At 49.1% G+C, this 18,912-nt stretch overlaps 6 protein-coding genes across 6 annotated transcripts; 4 read left to right on the top strand and 2 right to left on the bottom strand.

Moving 5' to 3' along the window:
* Positions 1-681: 681 nt before the first annotated feature.
* Positions 682-6,737, top strand: EDB82DRAFT_529941 (uncharacterized protein; the record flags this gene model as incomplete). Its single annotated transcript, XM_025738449.2, has 2 exons — positions 682-6,459; positions 6,519-6,737. The coding sequence occupies 2 exons, from the start codon at positions 682-684 to the stop codon at positions 6,735-6,737; spliced, it is 5,997 nt and encodes a 1,998-aa protein (XP_025593209.2).
* A 2,113-nt stretch (positions 6,738-8,850) lies between these two features.
* Positions 8,851-10,164, top strand: EDB82DRAFT_515189 (uncharacterized protein). The gene is made up of 2 exons (XM_065608976.1): positions 8,851-9,510; positions 9,561-10,164. Exons 1-2 carry the CDS (start codon positions 9,328-9,330, stop codon positions 10,005-10,007), a joined length of 630 nt encoding a protein of 209 aa, XP_065463410.1. The 5' UTR covers positions 8,851-9,327; the 3' UTR covers positions 10,008-10,164.
* Positions 10,165-10,728: 564 nt separating this feature from the next.
* On the bottom strand, positions 10,729-12,334 carry EDB82DRAFT_529939 (histidine phosphatase superfamily; the record flags this gene model as incomplete). The annotated part of the gene is made up of 3 exons (XM_025738447.2): positions 10,729-11,702; positions 11,756-12,211; positions 12,280-12,334. 3 exons carry the CDS (start codon positions 12,332-12,334, stop codon positions 10,729-10,731), a joined length of 1,485 nt encoding a protein of 494 aa, XP_025593207.2.
* A 2,262-nt stretch (positions 12,335-14,596) lies between these two features.
* Positions 14,597-15,556, top strand: EDB82DRAFT_322746 (uncharacterized protein). The gene has a single exon (XM_025738446.2). The coding sequence runs from the start codon at positions 14,695-14,697 to the stop codon at positions 15,331-15,333; it is 639 nt and encodes a 212-aa protein (XP_025593206.2). The 5' UTR covers positions 14,597-14,694; the 3' UTR covers positions 15,334-15,556.
* Positions 15,557-18,168, bottom strand: EDB82DRAFT_322751 (chaperonin Cpn60/TCP-1 family). Its single transcript, XM_025738445.2, has 6 exons — positions 17,744-18,168; positions 17,533-17,599; positions 17,265-17,473; positions 16,625-17,215; positions 15,930-16,567; positions 15,557-15,866 (listed from the first exon to the last, which is right to left on the bottom strand). Exons 1-6 carry the CDS (start codon positions 17,766-17,768, stop codon positions 15,780-15,782), a joined length of 1,617 nt encoding a protein of 538 aa, XP_025593205.1. The 5' UTR covers positions 17,769-18,168; the 3' UTR covers positions 15,557-15,779.
* On the top strand, positions 18,169-18,908 carry EDB82DRAFT_515160 (ribosomal protein S5 domain 2-type protein). Its single transcript, XM_025738444.2, has one exon. The coding sequence runs from the start codon at positions 18,433-18,435 to the stop codon at positions 18,883-18,885; it is 453 nt and encodes a 150-aa protein (XP_025593204.2). The 5' UTR covers positions 18,169-18,432; the 3' UTR covers positions 18,886-18,908.
* The last annotated feature ends 4 nt before the right edge of the window (positions 18,909-18,912 follow it).

Genomic DNA, 18,912 nt, shown 5'->3' with positions numbered 1-18,912 from the left:
GGCCAGTCCAGTTCAGTCCACCTCTCTACCGCTACCACCGCTGCCATTTCGCTCTCCGCACCAGGAAGACCAAGACAGACAGAAAGGCACACTACACCGCGGTGTGGTTAACCCCCAATTTTCCACTCTCAAACCTCGTGTGTTGCGTTGCGCTGCCCGCTCGCTGCCCCGTTGCTGGAACCTCTCCTCCGATCCTGGGCCCTACACTATCTTGACCTCCCTACAGGGTCGTTAACATATCTCGGGTTGACCAACTGGTGTCGGGATTTACACAGACCGTTGCTACTGTTATCGTACTGCCACTTTTGGTCTGGGGTTAGAGGGAACAAAGCTCTATCTTTGCCCCCCCTCCACCACCGCTGCTTGATTTGACATACTTTAAATCGCGAATCGTACTCAACACCACGCTTCCTGCCGGCGAGAAGGATTCGGCATCTGGTACTTTGACGACTCCTTCTCCCGTAAGGCATGCAAAGAGCCACCTCGCCGGTTGGCGACGACTTATTCTTGATACCGTCACCATCGCGTCAACACGATTTATCGACTCGCCCGCCAGTCCTGTCGCCTTTTCCTCTAGATGAGAAAATACCAGCCTATGCTAATAGAAATGGACGTCTGATGCCGGAATTGATATCGAAATCGACTATAGATGCGACTGCGACACCAATCGCGCGTACCGCAATGACGACGGATCGCCACCCGAGCCACCCTCTAAACTCGCCCCTTGAGGCTCAATCCAAACAGCCCCGCGTGCACAACAACATGATAGGAGACTCCACCGACCAGAGTACCGTTTCTACTGTAAAGGATCCGGGTAGCGCTGCCAATACATCGACTGCCTTTGCTGGAACGAATGCATTGAGTCCTCGGCGTGCAGGCTTTGGTGCTACTGCGTCTCAGGCCCAAGTTTCCTCACAGAAGCAGCTCAACGAATACCGAGAAAAACTCGCCCGCGATCTGGAGCGTCGTGAAATGTCAGCTAGAGGTCTGATGGCGAGCCCAAACGAAAAGATCAGGGTTTCTCCAATCCCTGAAGAAGGTCTTGCCAGTTCACCGCTTCAGACATCAGCCCTCACGACAACTTCAACCGAATCAAACACCACCGTTCGAGGCGCCCCTACTCCAGGGCCTATTGCAGGTACCCCATCCTATCCATTCCCTCGCATGGCGCCTTCCGGTTTCGTACCGCCGTATTTGCATAGACCCTTTACCACCCTCTCACCAACAGGCGCCCCTCGATCTTTCAGCTATGGCTCCTTTGAAGGCTTGGGCATGGGTGCTCAGGACAAACTTGTCTCAAGCACTTCGACTCCAGCGTCCAATTTCACATTCAACCCATCAGCGATGTCACCACATCCGCAAAATCCCGATTTCCCTAACCCTAACCTTTATGATCTTTCTTTAATGCTCGCGGCTGAACCTGGCCTGGATGCTTGGTGGTCGAATGTCGTTCAAATTATGAGAGATGTGTATAAAGCCGAACGTGTAACATTAGCCATTCCCGCTGATTCAACAGACATCGAAAATGTCCCTTGGGGCCAAAAGGCCACTTTCAACCAACACAGGGAGGATGATTTAAGTCTTGGGTACATGGCTGCCAAACACTCCAGCAGCATTGGCCTGAGCAACAGCGATTATGATAGATCTGGACCTGGGTCAATCGCCGCGCCGTCGGTTGCTGATGATACCCTGCATGCTAATTCTGCTGCGCGTCCTGGCCTTTCCAGCCGGCATTCATTTACAACGTACGAAGAGAAAAGGGAAACGTCTTGGGCCCAACCTAACGCACAGGCTCACAGGCCTGCATTCTTGGCAAGGAGCCAAAGTAATTATCCTACAGGCCGTACCTCCAGGGAGGCCTATGCTGATTTCGCCAAACTGAACAAGACGGCACTTGACGAACATGACGCCATTGAACAACAAATCCCAAGCTGGGAAGAGCCACTCATTGGAGAGAAGGATGGTCAGGGACGTGTTTTGCCTGTGTTACAGGCTCTTGATTATGAGGCAGATCCTCTCATCGACCACAGCGGAGTTATGCGTGTACTCGAGCGTGGAAGAGCCATTGCACTTACTAGATCATATCCTTATCTCGCCGATGAAGCTCCCGCTGAGCCTTCAAAGAAACCAAAGCCTGCTGCGCAAGAAACTTCTTCGAACGCCCCCAAGAACCTTTCTAGACCGCGGTCCGATTCATTTTCGAAACTGTCATCGATATTCAATTCAGCTGGCTCCTCCCGTATACCATCTCGCAGCAAGACCCATTCAGCCGCTGACAGAGCAAAGTCGATAGCTTCGCGCCTGGAAGGCCGACTAGAAGAGGACTTACCTCGGCCTCCTACTCCAAAGTACGAAGAGTTCGAACAGGCGCCACCATCGCCTTGGTCACAATCGCCGGCCCCGTCTCCCGCTGTGCGGGCCGATCCGAAAGAGAACCCGTTTTTCACAGATGCTATGGTAGATGAAGATTCTTTTAATCCAGATACCGGCACAGAGGACTACACAGGGATGCGTCCACCCGAAGCCATCGGCGTGGATAATTCATGGACGGTTCTACATATTCCGCTTTCTCACGTCCTCCTTTCGAAACCAACTCGAACCTTCAAACTTGACAGCACTTTGATGGAGCAAAAGTCTCACTCTCGTACCAAGAGCGAAAACATTTCTGCCCCGAGCGAGGAAGGTGGTCGCAATACACCAGACAGCTTAAAGAGAGACAAGTCAGCACCTATTGCAATCCTGTCGATCCTCAGCCCCATTATACCTTACCCATCGAACTTGAAGCACTCCCTCGAACACCTCGCGCCTCACATGGCCACAACTTTCTCACTGTGCCGACACTACAGCAACCTCGAGACCGAACTAGCGGGTTTGCAACGGAAACGACCACAAACGGCCGGGTTCGGAGCGGTCGCACACGATGGACGTCCTTTGGAAAACATAGCTTATCTTACTGCCGACGAAATTGTACCCCATCAGTCACTGGCTGGCAGTATGACAAGCCCAAGTGACTATTCAGGAGTTTCTAAGAGTGCTACGGGATCTCCTTTGGGAACGCCCGGGTGGGATCAAGGGTCTGGTGGCTTTGTTTCTGAGAAGCGGGCACCGCCGACCTCGAGTCCTGCTGCCACCACCCAGGGAGAGAGTTACTTCACTTCCAGACAGAGGCCACTGCCCACACGACACGAGACATTTGGCGGTACAGGCACCCCACGAATAAGAACAAGCTCGAAAGAAACCTCGCCCGCCGAGAAGCGAAGCGCTCGTCTCGGCGGCCTTTCTCTTTCGCAGGAGGGTTCGGACCAGAGCCTACCTGTCGACAACATGACAGCTCGCACTTCTTCCAATGAATCGACTGCCGATTCGGCAAAAAGGTCTTCACAAGGAGACGCTCCTGATGTCAGTAAAGATGCTTTACATCCCGTCAACGATGACAATTCAGCTGAGAACTTGGCTGACAATCTTAAGACTGGACGCGGTAACCGTCAAGGACACAGCATGCTTCACTCGTATGGTGCAGATTTTGCTTCAACTTTTCAATCTCTCCCACCCAGTTCCACGCTTTCGGCCCGACCGACACCTGTCAGCGCGCCTTCTCGAAGTGGCTCGTTGACTACTACAGCTGTCGATATGCCACCACCGTCTGACAGACTAAAGGGACTAATTTTAGACTCGTTACCCGCTCACGTATTTGTTTCACTACCTCAGACTGGGGAAATTGTCTGGGTCAACAGTCGTTACCTCTCTTACCGAGGCCAAACAGCAGTCGATCTCGCCGCAGACCCTTGGGGAAGTCTTCATCCCGACGACCGGGACGAATATCTAAAGGCCTGGGGCCACTCTATTCGCACAGGAGAGCAATTCTCAAGGACGGTCCGGATCAAGAGATTTGATGGCGCATATAGGTGGTTTTATGCTCGGGCTGTTGCCTCAAAAGACAAGAGGGGGGTCATAATGCAATTTCTCGGATCTTACATGGACATTCATGATCAACATATTGCTGAGCTCAAAGCTGCCCGGCAGGAAGAAATCGAAGCGTCCGAAGCTAAACATCGATTACTGGCTAACCTTATTCCACAAATCATTTTTACGGCGACCGAGGACGAAGGAATCACCTTTGCCAACGAACAATGGCTCTCTTACACTGGCCAAAGCTTTTCGGACTCACTCGGCCTGGGTTTTATGGATTTTGTACACCCTGACGATCTTGCCAAATGTCGCATTCCCACAACTCAGCCTCCAACGCCAGGCGGACAAAGGCGTGAGGGGCAGAGCAGTGCATATTGGCAAGGATCCCTACATTCTGAAGCTGCGTCAACTAGTACGATACAGGCGTCCAGAACCCGTACCCCGCAAGATTCACCTATGCGCGGTGCACAGCAGGTGCTATCTCGCCACAACAGCTCCAGTGGTAGCTCAGCTTATGAGTGGCCTACTGCAGACTTGACCGAACTGGCTCGAAAAGGCATCATCAAAGTGGCGACCGACAGTGCTGGTCGAGTTTCGTATACGACCGAGGTCCGCTTATTGTCCAAGACTGGAGAATACCGCTGGCACTTGATTCGTTGTGTTGAGATTGACACAATTGATTTTGGCAGTGGTGCCAGCTCATATTTCGGATCGGCGACGGACATTAACGACCACAAGCTGCTCGAGACAAAGCTCAAAGAAGCTATGGAGACCAAGGGACGATTCCTCAGCAATATGTCTCATGAAATTCGCACTCCATTGATTGGAATCTCTGGCATGGTCAGCTTCTTACAGGACACTACCTTGAACGAAGAGCAACTTGATTACACCAACACGATCCAGACGAGTGCCAATAGTTTGATCATGATCATCAACGATATTCTTGATCTATCCAAGGTTGACGCTGGTATGATGAAGTTGAAACACGAGTGGTTCCACACCCGTTCTATGATTGAGGACGTCAACGAGCTTGTTTCAACCATGGCCATCGCTAAGCGGTTGGAGCTTAATTATCTCGTGGAGGCAGACGTTCCTGCGTGGGTCAAAGGCGACAAGGTTCGAATTCGCCAAGTTTTGCTCAACGTCACTGGTAATGCTATCAAGTTCACTTCCGAAGGTGAGGTCTTCAGTCGGTGCCGCGTGTACATGGCAGTGGGTTCCAATGTTGATGACAACGAGATCATGCTCGAGTTCTCTGTCACCGACACGGGACGTGGATTCTCCAAAGAAGAAGCCGACTTGATTTTCAAACCATTCAGTCAGATTGATGGAAGCAGTACCCGCCAGCACGGCGGCAGTGGTCTTGGTCTTGTTATCTCACGGCAACTGGCCGAGTTACACGGCGGTAACATGACTGGCCGAGCTACACCTGGCAAAGGATCGACTTTCACCTTTACAGCACGATTCGGTCTTCCTACAGCTGAAGACCACCCCAACTTGCCTGACAGCCCTCCGCCTACTGGCGCTTACACGCCAAGACCTGAGGTGGTGGATAATGTTCCGAATAGCATCAAACCTCTGCCGCCACCGAAGCATTTGCGCAACGTCGAGATTGCCAGCCCTGGAGGGACAACCTCCGAATTTACGTCACCTGGAGGTCTTTCGGTTGGCAGCTCTAACCCATCTGTTCGCTCAACAAAGTCGCATGTTACCGACCGGTCGTCCGCAACATCTGTCACCGGAGGTCTGGCCCGCTTTAGTGAAGCAGCCAAGGCTAGTGGGCAAGATTTATCCCAGATGAAGCTGGAGATGCCCTCAGGACGCAGCTCTCCTGGCACTCACCTGCTACCTAGCGTTGGATCACCCGAGGACTTCCGCCCTCCCATGTACTCAATCCTCATCATCTGTCCCCAGTTTCACAGCCGCGAAGCTACTACTCAGCACATCGAGATGACTCTACCGAAGGATGTCCCCCACCAGATCACAGCTTTGGCAAGTGTAAAGGAGGCGCAGACATTGATCAGTGGAGAAGACCCTATAAAGTTCACACACATTGTTATCAATCTCCCGTCGCCCGAGGCCATCATTGGATTAATGGACGATATCACAAAGACGCAGAGCATCGACAAGACGACTATTCTAGTCTTGTCGGATTCTGTGCAACGGCAGGCAGTTCTCAAATTGGCTGCCGGCACCAAGTATGCCCAGCTCCTTTCGGACAACCTGGTGACATTTATCTATAAGCCTGTGAAACCATCCAGATTTGCTGTCATTTTCGACCCGAACAAGATGCGCGACCTCAGCATAGATCGCAACCGGTCTACAGCTCAGCAAATGGTCGAGAATCAGAAGGCTAGCTACCAGGAGATTGAACGGCGTATGGGCAACAAGGGCTACCAAGTGCTATTGGTTGAGGACAACCCTGTTAACCAAAAGGTTTTGATGAAGTTCCTCAAGAAGATCGGCGTGGATGTCGAGATCGCCGTTGACGGTGCCGAGTGTACCACCATGGTTTTGTCAAAGCCTCACAAGCACTATTCCCTTATCCTGGTATGTGGATTCATTATAAACCCACAACCTCTAGCGACTGCTAACATGTACTTCTCTAGTGTGATCTCCATATGCCCCGAAAGGATGGTTACCAGGCGTGCCGTGAGATTCGTCAGTGGGAAGCTGCCAACCGTTATTCCCCAATGCCAATCATCGCCTTATCGGCCAATGTCATGTCAGACGTTCAGGAAAAATGCGCTGCGGCAGGATTCAGTGACTATGTCGCGAAACCTGTTGACTTTATCGATCTCAGCAGAGCCATGTCCACGTTCTTTTGATTACGATGGAACTCGCTCGGACTATTCTTCCCCGACCGCACACGATGCAAGGCTGTAGTATCTGCCAGCTCCTTTGCTTCTTCACACCACTATACGACGGTCCACAACTTCTCCGACAATATTTAATGATATTGTAGCATTTCTGATTGAAACATGCAACGAACACTTGTCTCAAGTGTCCTCAATCGAGTACAATTCTTACAGTGGCATTAAAGAGTTAGAAGTGACTCGAGGCTCTGTATATGACTTGATCTCGTTACTGTTATTCGATCCAGTTTATATGATTCTTTACATCAAAAACGCGTTTCCCGCTTTGGTCGGAAAACTGTTTTCTGCATACTATGGGACATCCCCCCCCCCTAAGGCGTTGGCGACTCTACATGGTTTTCTGTAGGGCTCAAGGCAGTTCAATTAATCGGTGCCCGTGGTCTTTTTTGAGCCTTTTTGTTTACTCTTTACTTTCTTCTTTTCGATTTTTTTCTTCTTCTTGGTCTTCTCTCATCCGAGTTGAAGGACTTGTGAAGGTCTGGGAGGAAACTCAGAAGACTGGATGCGGTGTTATGGTGTTTGTTTAATGTGCATTATTTTGGTTATCTTGCCACCACCTTCGTGTGTGTGTGTTGGGTTGAGGGTAAAGGGATGGGATGAGCCGTAAGGGTATAAACTTGACTTCTTTCTGTTGATATTATTGACAAAGAAGAGGTGGTTCTTATAGACGTGCATGAGGATGAACTGGATAGACCAAGATTTAAATCTATCCGACCTTGTTTGACAGTTACTTGTCAGCTAGACTCTTACACTTTAGCTACTAGCTTTTCGATCGAAAGCTAACATTTGAAATAAAAAAAAAGCTCAAAATTCATCATTCATCTCGATAAACTCGACTTCTTTATTGTCGTTAACAAAGAATACATCCTTCTGGCAAGTAGTGCAAGAACCGCCTATCTCTGTAGCACTGCAATCCTTAGCAGACGTAGTGGTCGTGATACCTGAGACGCTGCATCCATCCTGGTTGTGTCCTCGTACAAGTTGTGGTGCATTCTACTTTACCGTTAGAGTCCTGCGTGGGACAATACACAAGACAATCGCTAGCAGTGGTGATATCAGTGCACGTCATCTTGGAACTCTTGTCTTCATCTTCATCATCAGGTTCTTTATCCTCACGAGTCTCAGGGGAAGAACGACAGCCTGGTGAAACACTTGGAATACGAGGGAAAGAGAACTTGGGAAGCTCATGAGGCTCAGCAACTTCAGGGTTTTGATATCCAGTCGCTGGAATAGCAACAGAGGCTGTGCTATATATCTCATATTTAGGAGCAGTGGATGCATAACCGGCTTGGTCTGTAGATGAAGATGGAGGTGATGGCTTACATGGTCCAGCTATGACAGCTGATCCAGCACCACCAAGTAAGAAATGAAAAGAGAATCTCACAATCAAAGAGTAAATGGAATATTATCAACGAGACAGTGCCTGTGAGGATATGTATAGAACGAACATGGCTATCAATGAATTCTCCTTCTGTTATATATACGAATATCATCAATCAATCATCCATCTAAACTCATTGACTATGCCAAGTTGGAATAATGCCTCGCCCACTAAACATAGAACCACAGCCATGAGATATTTTCAGCTGTGTAACAATATATCCTCGAGAATAGGAGAGAGAAACGAACCGTTCAACGTCTTACACGACTATGTCATATCACTGACGAACCAGTCATAAGACTGAGTTTCAGTTCATAATATCCACCTTCGGAAATAAGGCATGTTTCATTTCAACGCTGACTGCGCTGCAGGATCACTTATAATCTTTGAGCCTTCACCAAATCCACATCATAGAGTCCTACATATTTTGGTGATACAACTCTGACTCTAGCCTTGTTCTCAGCGTAGCCTGTGATGATGGGAAGAACCCTTGATAAAGAGGCTTTTGTTTTCGTGTCAGTAACTAAAACAAGCCTAATAGTAACTAAGCAGTTCTAGTCACATTCGAGATATTCAGGGTCCAAAGCTAATCAAGTCATGGCTTCAAGTGAGGGGCTACTACCCAAGCTCGCATTTGCGGCTGAGTAGAAGAAAAAATGAATCATTTCTAAAGCTTCCTTTTATGTTGTCATCCACTGTTTTCTCTTAGTCAAAACAAATCATCAATATGACCCAAGTCGCAGAAGGCGTCTGCATGATCTGCGCCATTCAACTATGGGAACTCTCTCCTTCCTACTCACCTACACATACAAATGAAAATACGCCCCCAGATTGGAACCCTTTCAAATGGAGAGAAGACAATATCCTCCTTTCAGGTCCGACCTGGCCAGCGGAGGGAAAAGGGCCCACGTCTACCGCCATTCCTGAAGAAAATGTCACTGTCCAAAAAGCTCATATATACAACCGTAGCCAAGCTACCATCTCTTCAACTGGCCTCAAGGTCAATATTCAAATCAAAAATATTCCTAAGCAGCATCCAAGCTATAGTCTAAATGACGGACCACGCTGGTATCTTTGCCTCCACGCTGCCTGCGAGACCCTGGCGAGGAAAGCTATGAATACACGCCTGCGAGCGAGATTAAAACCATGGCCGATCTATGAATGACGCTTGATCGACGATGTGTCAAGGCTTTTGACGAGGGGATTCTTGTACCGTTGTGTCTTCCTCATGTTCCTAACAACAAACCAGGTAAGCCTATCGAGTTGGGGGTCGAAAGGTATTATATCCCCTGGCAAGCTATTTGTACCGAGGAGTCTGTCCTTGATGATTGGTCACAGGAATGGGTAAGTCTTGAATACAAGATGGACCACACCAGTACTAATACAAATAACAGTGGAATCATAACCCTCTCGACATACCTCACTTGACAGAAGCACTTGTGTCAAATCTTGAGCGAGTAGAACCCTCGTCAACTCACAAACAATTTAACACCAGTCTCAACAACCTACCTCCCGAGATCGAAGAAACCATCACTTCTTTTCTGATAGAGGGCTGCATATCTCTAGAGTGCACCTATCTCATGCCCCAATCCCGTTGGAAAGACATTATCTTTCAAATTCCCTTCCTACGAGATCTCGAGAAAGACATCATCGAGGTAAAAGAACAAGAAGCCGTATCCGGTTCATTCGAGTGGAATTGGGAAAAGCTTGTCAGACAAGTCCTGTCCGAGGTTCCCATCTTTGTCTCCAATGACGATGACGAGCTAGAGAATCCATGGAGCTACCAAACATTTGGCTTAACTGTTCCGATGGGTTTTACCAACAGAAGGCGAATATGGTAGATCCTAGTTGACATGTATCCCAACGATGTGGGAATGGTTCATTGTTTGGATGAGGAAGACGAAGATCAAGATTACGATCAAGACGAAGAGACTTAAAGCGAGAGGTAGCCATAGGGACTGGGATCAGCCAGATCTATCCAAGGGGCGTACGCATATGATCATCCAAGTATACGAGAAAAACAAAGGTTAGGACAAATCTTAACATATACAAAAGTAGCTCCTTATCACGCCTTGTACGACAGTTAGGCTGAATTCGGCATGTACAAAGCCACAAAGTAGAAACTGAGCACAGTATTTTTTGCCTCGTGCAGCGGCAGTGCCTTTCACAACATTAATTACAAAATATTTCACCAAGATGTGTGACACCAAACGTCTTGCGCTTCACAAAGCCATGCCAAATCATATCACGGTCCATGTAAAAAGGAATAAAAATGAGGAACAAAAGTGTTATTATGTGATACCACAATAAATGCCATCAGGTCCTCCAAAGATAGCAAAACTTCAATTTCAAAAAAAAAACCATGCCAGCACAGTCAGTCATTCTATCCATTGCTTTTCCGTAATCCGTTCCAAGAAAATAAAATAAAGTCATGCGTCATTAGAGTAAAGTTATGAATATCGTCAAAACAATTTGCCCCGCGAGGCGGGCTGGTATCCGCTGTTTTTTATGAAATCGAAATCATAAGAGAGTGAGAGTGAGGTCATCCGGGTAAGATTATAATCAATACACACTTCCACGAATGCTGCGATCCTCTTTCTCTGCATGGTCCAAATCATCAAAATGATCGGCGTCGCCATCAAGGGAAGTGTCAGTAGAGGCATCACCAAGTCGGTTGGATCGAACATATGAATCATCCGTGCAGTCTTTATCGCTCGTGTAGGTCAAACGCTCGGGGCCAGCTTTGAGGAGAGGTTTCTGGTGGTTGCATATGGGCGTGTCGTTTTGGTCGCCGGCATTCTTGTTTTGGTGGGCGTTCAGGGAGGCGATTCGGTGTAAGCTGATGTTCTCATCCTCCGACGAGTCGTTGTCCGTCTCGGCAGCGGAGGTGTGGCCCGAGTAGCTACCGCCCCCATCGCGACCGATATGCAGGTAGGGAGACTGGATGTATTCGCTAGAGGAAATGACTGAAGGAGTGTCGTTGATGTCAGAAACAGATTTGCCTTCATGGTTTGAGGAGATGTCGATCTCGGGACCATCATCATCATCATCATCATCATCGGGGATCACAGGGGTGTCACTCTCACCCTTGCTTTCGACGCGGTCGCCTCGAGACTTTTGCTTCCGGTTAATGATTGTTGTGACGATCTCATCCGCACATGCGGACTCTCCATAAGGTGCGGGACCACCATTCTCATGGTCCTTCTTTCGCATCACCTCTAGATCCTCGCGCTTGGCATAGCCACGGCCGTGATCACAGCCATTGGGACATCCACCCCAACGACGTGTCACGACAAAAGTCTTGGTACGTGGCAGCTTGGAGCAATCCTTGTCATCATCTTTTTCTTTCTTGTCCTTTCGCTCTCGTCGTAGATCAGACCACGTTCGTAGTTTGTTCTCAAGAAGGTATTTTTGGTTCTCCTGTTTGCGCATAATAAGGAACTCGCAGTGATTTATGTTGCGAAGGTCTTCAAAATATTCAACGGTGAAATGATACCACTTCATGAGAAAGACACGGGACATGAGACCATGAGTAACTGAATAACCTTGTTAGCAAAATGGGAAAAGCAAACAATACATGACCACGCACCTAAAACGCAAACACTGGGGAAATCATCTTCACCGAACTGCCGCCACAAGCTCTCGTTGAAGCCACTAACACGGTCGTAAGCATCGGCAGCACTCTCGCCATTGGGTATGCGGTAGAAGAAGTGGCCGTAGTCAGCCCTCTCCTGCCACATACGCTCCATCTCCGCACTGCATGGCTGGAAATTGCCAAAGTCCTGCTCGCGTAGTCGAGGTTCTTCGTACACCTTGATGTTATTTCGGCGGAAGGGTGATGGAGAGTCTTCGTCAGATGTCAAGGTTTCCAGGATTCCCTCTGTGGTCTCTCGAGTTCGGCGGTAGGGAGAGGTGAAGAATTGAAGAGTATCATCAGGTCGAAGAAGGCTTCGGAGTCGACGTCCGGCATCGTGGGCTTGGCTCCAGCCTTCTGGTGTGAGTTTGACTCGGTGATCGGGGACGGTCTGATGGATTTCGCGGTTCTCTGCGTGATGATAAGTATGCTTGTTTGTGGAACAGAAAAGAAAGGGACTGGAGTTGGGAATAACATACTGTTGCCTTCAGACTGGCCGTGGCGAACCAAGATGATCAACCGTGGTTTTGTCATGATGTTTCAGATATGATGTCAAAATATCGAGGTTGATTGATTTAGGGTGTTAATTATGATGGATATCCAAGTTGGTATCTTGAAAGGTCAAGAATATTCGAAGGATGCGTTGGAAGACTTGGTTGTTGCGTATGTCAAGTCTAGGTTTCAAGGTTGTGTCGGTTTAACGGGTGAAGGTCCGAGATAGGACGGGATAGAATATAGCGGAGTAAGTTAGGCAGTATGTGCTGTTGATAGGCTTGTAATTGGTAAGCTAGGTGTAGCGGGAAAGAGTCAGTGATTATGAGAGGAAGGAAGAGGATGGAAAGTGTAGAGAAGCAAAGTAGCTCCCTATTAAAAAGAAAGGAACATACGACGTCTTTTTTACTTGATAGATTTCCTTAATGAGGCTTGCTTGTCTAAAGTACAAGGCAAGAAAGGTATGGTAATCATTGCCCCTCGTTGGCTCACGAGACAAGTCTAGACCGGGAGTGAGGGCAAGTGCAACACAACGCAACCATCAGCCATGTTTCCGACAAAAAACCGCCCCGCCAAAAAGGTACTAAGAATATACAGTGCCGGGATATCCCCACCACCACCTCAGCCCAGAAGACAAAAGATACTTGACTCAGGCAGGGTATTCTACATCTAAAGCAGGTACCCCCCCTCCTTGGGGCCGGAGCCGCCCCGCCATCTGTCGAGACAAGCACAAAAACAGCTTCTCAGTCGTGCTCCAAGCGCAGGCGAATTGTCCAATAGCAACTGGTCTCTCAATGAAACTGATGATCACACAGGATAACCAAAAACAATCTTAAAAAAGACAACAGCCCATGACGGTCCCTGAGAGAAGAGCTAGCCTCAAACAAATCTCTTTGAATCCCTGCTACCATCAGGGTTTCCAAGGGTGAAGCTCCCCCCATGACACGATCTAGTCCCGCAAACGGTTTTGCTAATCATGATTAATGCACCTTAAGGTTAAAAACGATCTTGGTTGAGTTGACTCAGAAAATCATATGGCGGTCCAAGTCCGCTGATACGATTCAGTGTTTTGATGTGATGGGTTTGCAGACGGCAGAGAATATCCGTTGGTTCGTTCCTTATCTCAAAATCATATGATTTCTACATGTCCCCTTGTCAAGATGTCAAGAATCTGACAATCTGGGAGGGGGCTGTCTGTTGGTTCGACCAATCCTAAAGATCTGCAGAGCCAGATACAGTAATTCTGGCCGTTTTAAGCAGACAATGTCAGGACATTTCAGTTCACATCCTTCTCATTCTCATGCATCCATTTTAACCTGTTCTTGTTTTTTTCAACTTGTTTATTATCGGGCCTCCCGTCTCGGTAGTTATCATTACATCTCGTGGTGTTTTTATTTATAATCCTACCTACGGTTAATTACCCTTGCCTATGCACTTTGTCGTGACTGTTGGATCTACAGCTTCACCATGTCAAATCTGTATGCATCTGATCACTTGACAACGGCACCAACAGCGTATCTCTACGGCGAGGTGATATGATCTGCAACGGGAAGCGCCATCAATCACCGATTGCGACTCACATACTTTACTTTGTCTTTGGCTAAATCCATAAACGACTGAGACCCTTTTGAGCTTTGTCTAGCATTTTCCTCTTCTCATCATGTTTGCAGTGATGATCTTTGTCTTTCGATAACAACCAACAGACGATTCAATTGCCTGTTTGACACTAAATTCAATCACATGTTCATCAGCGGGTTTCCCAATTACGTCTAACTGTCGGGGCTTACCTTTCAACTATGCTCTTTTGATGCGCCTGACTGAAAGCTTGATGGAAATTGACTACCGCGCGCTTAACCAATGATACACCCATCACAGGACTACTGCCGACCAAGGTACCAAGGCAGTATCTTTTCGGTATATTCATGTGAATTGCTTTACTAATTCTTACTTAAAAGAATATTCTAAATTCAATTGATTCAGTCTACATGATACTCAACGGCGTTACATATCCGTTCCACAAGCAGTTGCAAAGAAAACTACCATTGTTTCTTGAAGGGCCTTCGTTCCTTCAGGCTAATTCTTGGCAACCCTGCACGCCACCTTCATCTCGTACCTGGAACAGTCCACCACCATCTTGTAATCCTTACAAAACTACCGGATATCAAGTTCCTTCTATCTCTTTTTCACGTGTCAAATCAACTTACTAACACGCACCCATCTGACCGCCCGCATCATTCTCAACAGATCTCAACGCATTTTCTTATTCTCATCCGACTATCCTTGGTCTACTGCGCTCAACGCCCGTCGACATCTCGTTTTCGCGTGTCCCATCAGCCCATTTCCCCTACGAGCCAACAACCTCATCCCTACCCTCTGCATCTCGGAAGAAAAGAGACGCAAAAATGTCTGCTCTCGGTCCCGAATCCGTGCCAACTTCGGCCGACCCCCGCTCCCAACGTCCAACAAAGAAGCGCGCTCTCACGCCCGTCTCAGCGCAAGCAGCCTCCGTAGAAGCCCTTTTCGCAAAGCCCGACCAAAACATCCGTATCCCCGACCCCTCAGCCCCCGGCAGCGGCTCCACCGTCCTACGTTCCGCACCTCCGGAAATCGTTACTAACGTTCAGGGCTCCAGCGCTGGAGCCGGCTCGGGCGAGTTCCACGTCTACAAGGCCAGTCGCCGACGCGAGTACGAGCGTCTACGCGGCATGGATGAGGATCTTCGTCGCGAGAAGGACATCGAAGAGTTTACCAAGGACAAGAGTGACCGCGATCGCAAGGACGAGGAGCGCACACGCAAAAACCGCGAGAAGAGAGAAAAGATGAAAGCTCGCAAGGGCAAAAAGGGCAAAGGTCCCGCTGGTGCGACAGACAAGAAACCTAACACGACGCTGTCAAGAGGCGACTCCCCATTCGAGGACAACGATGCTATTGTAACAAATGCTGCTGATATTGATTCTAAGACCCATGCTGGCAAGGATGGCTTGGCATCAGCATCGTTCATGCAACCTGCAGGCCTGGTCATTCACGACGAAGACGACTGATCAGGCTGGAAATAGTCCTGTACCAACAAAACAAGCAAAAGGGGGATGTACATATATCGGTAAACACGGTTGTGATAGAGGAGGATAATGCTAAAAACAGTGCCTGGTTCTGTGTCGCTGGAGGAAGAACGCTCTGTGACAGCCTCGCAAGTAGAAACGGCAACTTTGTATGCCAGGTAATTTATATGATACCCTTTTCTTTCATCTCAGAGTCTCCCAAGCTTTATCATGCTCAGCCCTGGCGCTCCTCTTTGTCTTATCTTTCTTGTGTCTATTTTGCTTTTTCGGCTAGTACAGAGGGGGGGGGGGGGGGTATGGCCAGTCTATTCACAGACATTCATATGAAGCAGCCCGAATTACACACTTGCCTCCGGACTTTATTCCCACTATCACTCCCGCGTTGTATCACATCGTCAACATCCTCCTCATGTGCATCATCTATTTCTTTACTCATCGCCACCGCCGCCGCCGCCAATCTGCGCTGCCTTCTTGGCACTGCAGATATCGTCGACTCGGAGCAATAGACAGGCAGCCTAGTTAATGTGTTAGTGCGTGTTCCAATACAGAAGCAGGTCGACATGTCATGTAAAACTTACCTCAATGGCGGTCTTGATGCTTTGGAGCTTGATAGCCTGAGGCTCCCAAACTCCGTACTCCTTCATATCAGCAATGGCACCTGTGTCGCCGTTGACACCGTAAGTGCTCTTGCCCTCGGCTTGCTTGGCTCGGAGATCCGTCAACACACGGACGGGGCTCTTGCCGGCGTTTTGGACCAGAGTTCGGGGGATAACCTCGAGAGCATCTGCCACGGCCTTGTAAGGCCACTGCTGAACACCCTCAATACTCTTAGCGAGCTGACCCAGCCTCACGGAGACGGCCATCTCTGTGGCACCACCACCTGGCGATAACTTGGGGGAGAACATGACGTTTCGTGCGACACCCATGGCATCCTGGAGGTTTCGCTCGATCTCGTTGAGAACATCCTTGGAGGGACCACGGAGTAGGACAGTGCAGGCCTTGGGGTCCTGGCACTTGGTAAGGAATGTGAAGTACTCGTCGCCAATCTTCTCGATCTCGAAGAGACCGCATCGGGTGCCGACATCGGAATCCTGGAGGTCCTCTACTCGGTTGACAATAGTAGCACCGGTAGCGCGAGCTATTCTGTTGTTATCGGTCTTTCGGACTCGGCGGAGAGCTGTGATGTTGGCCTTCATGAAGTAGTGCTGGGCAAGATCTATGACCGAATTAGTAAGCCATCGTGAAGGTGTAGGAAAGCATCAAGAATACATACCAGACACTCCCTTCTCAGTAATGACAAGGTCGGGCTTGACAGCAACAATAGCCTCGCACAGAGCCTTGATCTGTTCCTCCTCAATCTGCAGAATTCGGTTCCAGTCGTCCTCCTTGGTAATCTCAATGTTGGTTTGGGACTCGCCCTTCTTGTACTCCAAGGGGCAGTCGAGGAGGACAATTCGGGGGTTCTCAATGCGCCGGCGCATCTTGGGATGTGTGATATCCTTGTTGAGCATAAGACCATCGAGAACCCTGCTGTCCTCAATCTCGCCGCCGGGAACCTTTTCCACACGGGCATATCGCTTGATGTCGACCTCGGTCTTGCCATTGCCGGCCTCCCACGTCACAGTGCGGACAGCCTTGAGGGCAAGATCACACATCTGGTCCATCCATCGCGAAACGAACTTGGTGCCGATTGAAGAAGAGATGAGCTGGTACATGGCCTTGTCGTCGTTAACGTCGATCGGCAGGGAGATCTCCTCAATGATCTCGAGGGCGTCCTTGAGGGCTCGCTTAAAGGCGGAAATGATGACGACAGGGTGGATGTTGCGGTCGAGCTGGGGAAGAGCTTGGGCGAGGATCTCACCAGCTGGTGAATGTCAGTGATGTGCCCCATTACAGTATCCGTGTCGTCTTACCCAAAATAATGACAGTTGTGGTTCCATCGCCAACTTCCTCGTCTTGCGTCCGGCTGAGCTCAATCATACTCTTCGCGGCAGGGTGGGAGACCTCGATTTCTCGAAGGATGGCGTGACCATCGTTTGTGAGGACAATACCGCCCATGGGGTCGAGCAGCATCTTGAGCATGGCCTTGGGACCGAGGCATGATCGAATAATATCAGCAACACTGGCATCGTTGGTTAGGGTCGGACACGCGACTCGAGGAGGAAAGGGACAATGGCATACGTTTTGGCAGCAGCGATGTTGGAGAGCTGAGCCTTGCGGCCAGTTTGCCTCTCACCGCTGTTGGTGTCTGCAACGCAACACCTCGGTCAGCTTTGGATAACGTTTTGTTTTGGAAGCTCCCCTCTCCCTCTCCCTCTCTTTTTAGGCAGAGGACCCAGGGGTTCGCTCTCGAGGAAGGGAAGTGGGGGTTTTATATTTCAGGATTACTTACTCATAACCACCACCGGAGCCTGCATGATGGGCGATTTTTGATCTTTTTAATTCCTTTTTAACGGCGTAACGTCTGGCCAACTCTGAAGCGGAGAAAAATCGTAGGGTGCCGGAATTTTGGAGGTGAGAAGATGCCAGGGATTGGATGTCGGTGTCGGAGGGGCAAGGCAAAAGGCTAAGGTGAAAGAACAGTTGTTGAGGGGCGCACACACAGAGACACTGGACCAGAAAAGTTCAGTACAATGTGGATACCTATCGCCGTGTGGTCCTGAGGATTTTTGGCGGGGAGGACGAGGCGGCTCCAATCTCCAATCTGCACTCCCCTCGGCCTTGATATTAACCCGCCCCGCCTTCAACAGGTAAGCTACCTCTAAGCTCATACAGTATTGAGGTTTAGGCAGGTACCCTTCAATTTTGAGCAGCTTTTAACCTTTAAAGAATCCTCCGGATTCCAAAGTAACCAATCACAAGAGCCAGGAGCCTCAGAGCTGCTCATAGCTTCCCCTCTATCACTCATTAAAGCCTGATACAGTACTCGATTCGTCCACTATAATTGTGGCTGCCTTTGAGTAACTACACTTACCAACGAGACAAGCAAGATAAGACATCGAGTAAAGACATTGGAGCACCATTCAGTATTCACGTCTTTATTAAATGTTCATGTCTTGGCTAAGCACACTGTGAAAAGTCATGGCAACGAAAAGAGCAGTACAATCTATTCTGCCTAAATCACAGCCTCCGTCCTGGACGCCTTCAAAGCGCATCTCAGAATTTATAGCACACGTTTCCCCCGTAACATGTCCCTCACAGGCCTCATCGTATGTCGATTCTCTGCTCGAATCGGATAAACGTATACGCAATGCAACACACAATATTACAGCGTGGCGTATCAGAGGTGACGGCGCTGGCCATCAGCAGTTTAATGACGACGGTGAGACGGGAGCCGGATCCCGTCTTCTGCAGCTTATTCAGTCGATGGATCTCTGGGATTCGATGGTGGTGGTTACACGATGGTATGGCGGTGCCCACCTGGGGTCCAAAAGATTCAGGTTTATCACTGCTGCGGCAAGTGATGCTTTTGCAAGGGCCGGTATGGATGGGGGCAAGAAGGAGGAAAAGTCCAAAGGAAAGAAAAGGAAGTAATTCAAAGCAAAAGGTTTAAATTGGCCC

This window comes from Fusarium venenatum, assembly GCF_020744135.1.
Source record: "Fusarium venenatum strain MPI-CAGE-CH-0201 chromosome Unknown EDB82scaffold_4, whole genome shotgun sequence".
Lineage (NCBI taxonomy): Eukaryota > Fungi > Ascomycota > Sordariomycetes > Hypocreales > Nectriaceae > Fusarium > Fusarium venenatum.
Note: the sequence above shows the minus strand (reverse complement) of the source record. Positions and strands in the feature narration are given on the sequence as shown.

Coding starts and splice junctions, on each gene's coding strand:
- EDB82DRAFT_515189 (XM_065608976.1), top strand. CDS start 9,328: ATGACGCTTGATCGACGATGTGTCAAGGCTTTTGACGAGGGGATTCTT. Junction 9,511..9,560: donor ATGATTGGTCACAGGAATGG/GTAAGTCTTGAA, acceptor TACAAATAACAG/TGGAATCATAACCCTCTCGA.
- EDB82DRAFT_322746 (XM_025738446.2), top strand. CDS start 14,695: ATGTCTGCTCTCGGTCCCGAATCCGTGCCAACTTCGGCCGACCCCCGC.
- EDB82DRAFT_322751 (XM_025738445.2), bottom strand. CDS start 17,768: ATGCAGGCTCCGGTGGTGGTTATGA. Junction 17,474..17,532: donor AACATCGCTGCTGCCAAAAC/GTATGCCATTGT, acceptor CAACGATGCCAG/TGTTGCTGATATTATTCGAT. Junction 15,867..15,929: donor GCATCAAGACCGCCATTGAG/GTAAGTTTTACA, acceptor CACATTAACTAG/GCTGCCTGTCTATTGCTCCG.
- EDB82DRAFT_515160 (XM_025738444.2), top strand. CDS start 18,433: ATGGCAACGAAAAGAGCAGTACAATCTATTCTGCCTAAATCACAGCCT.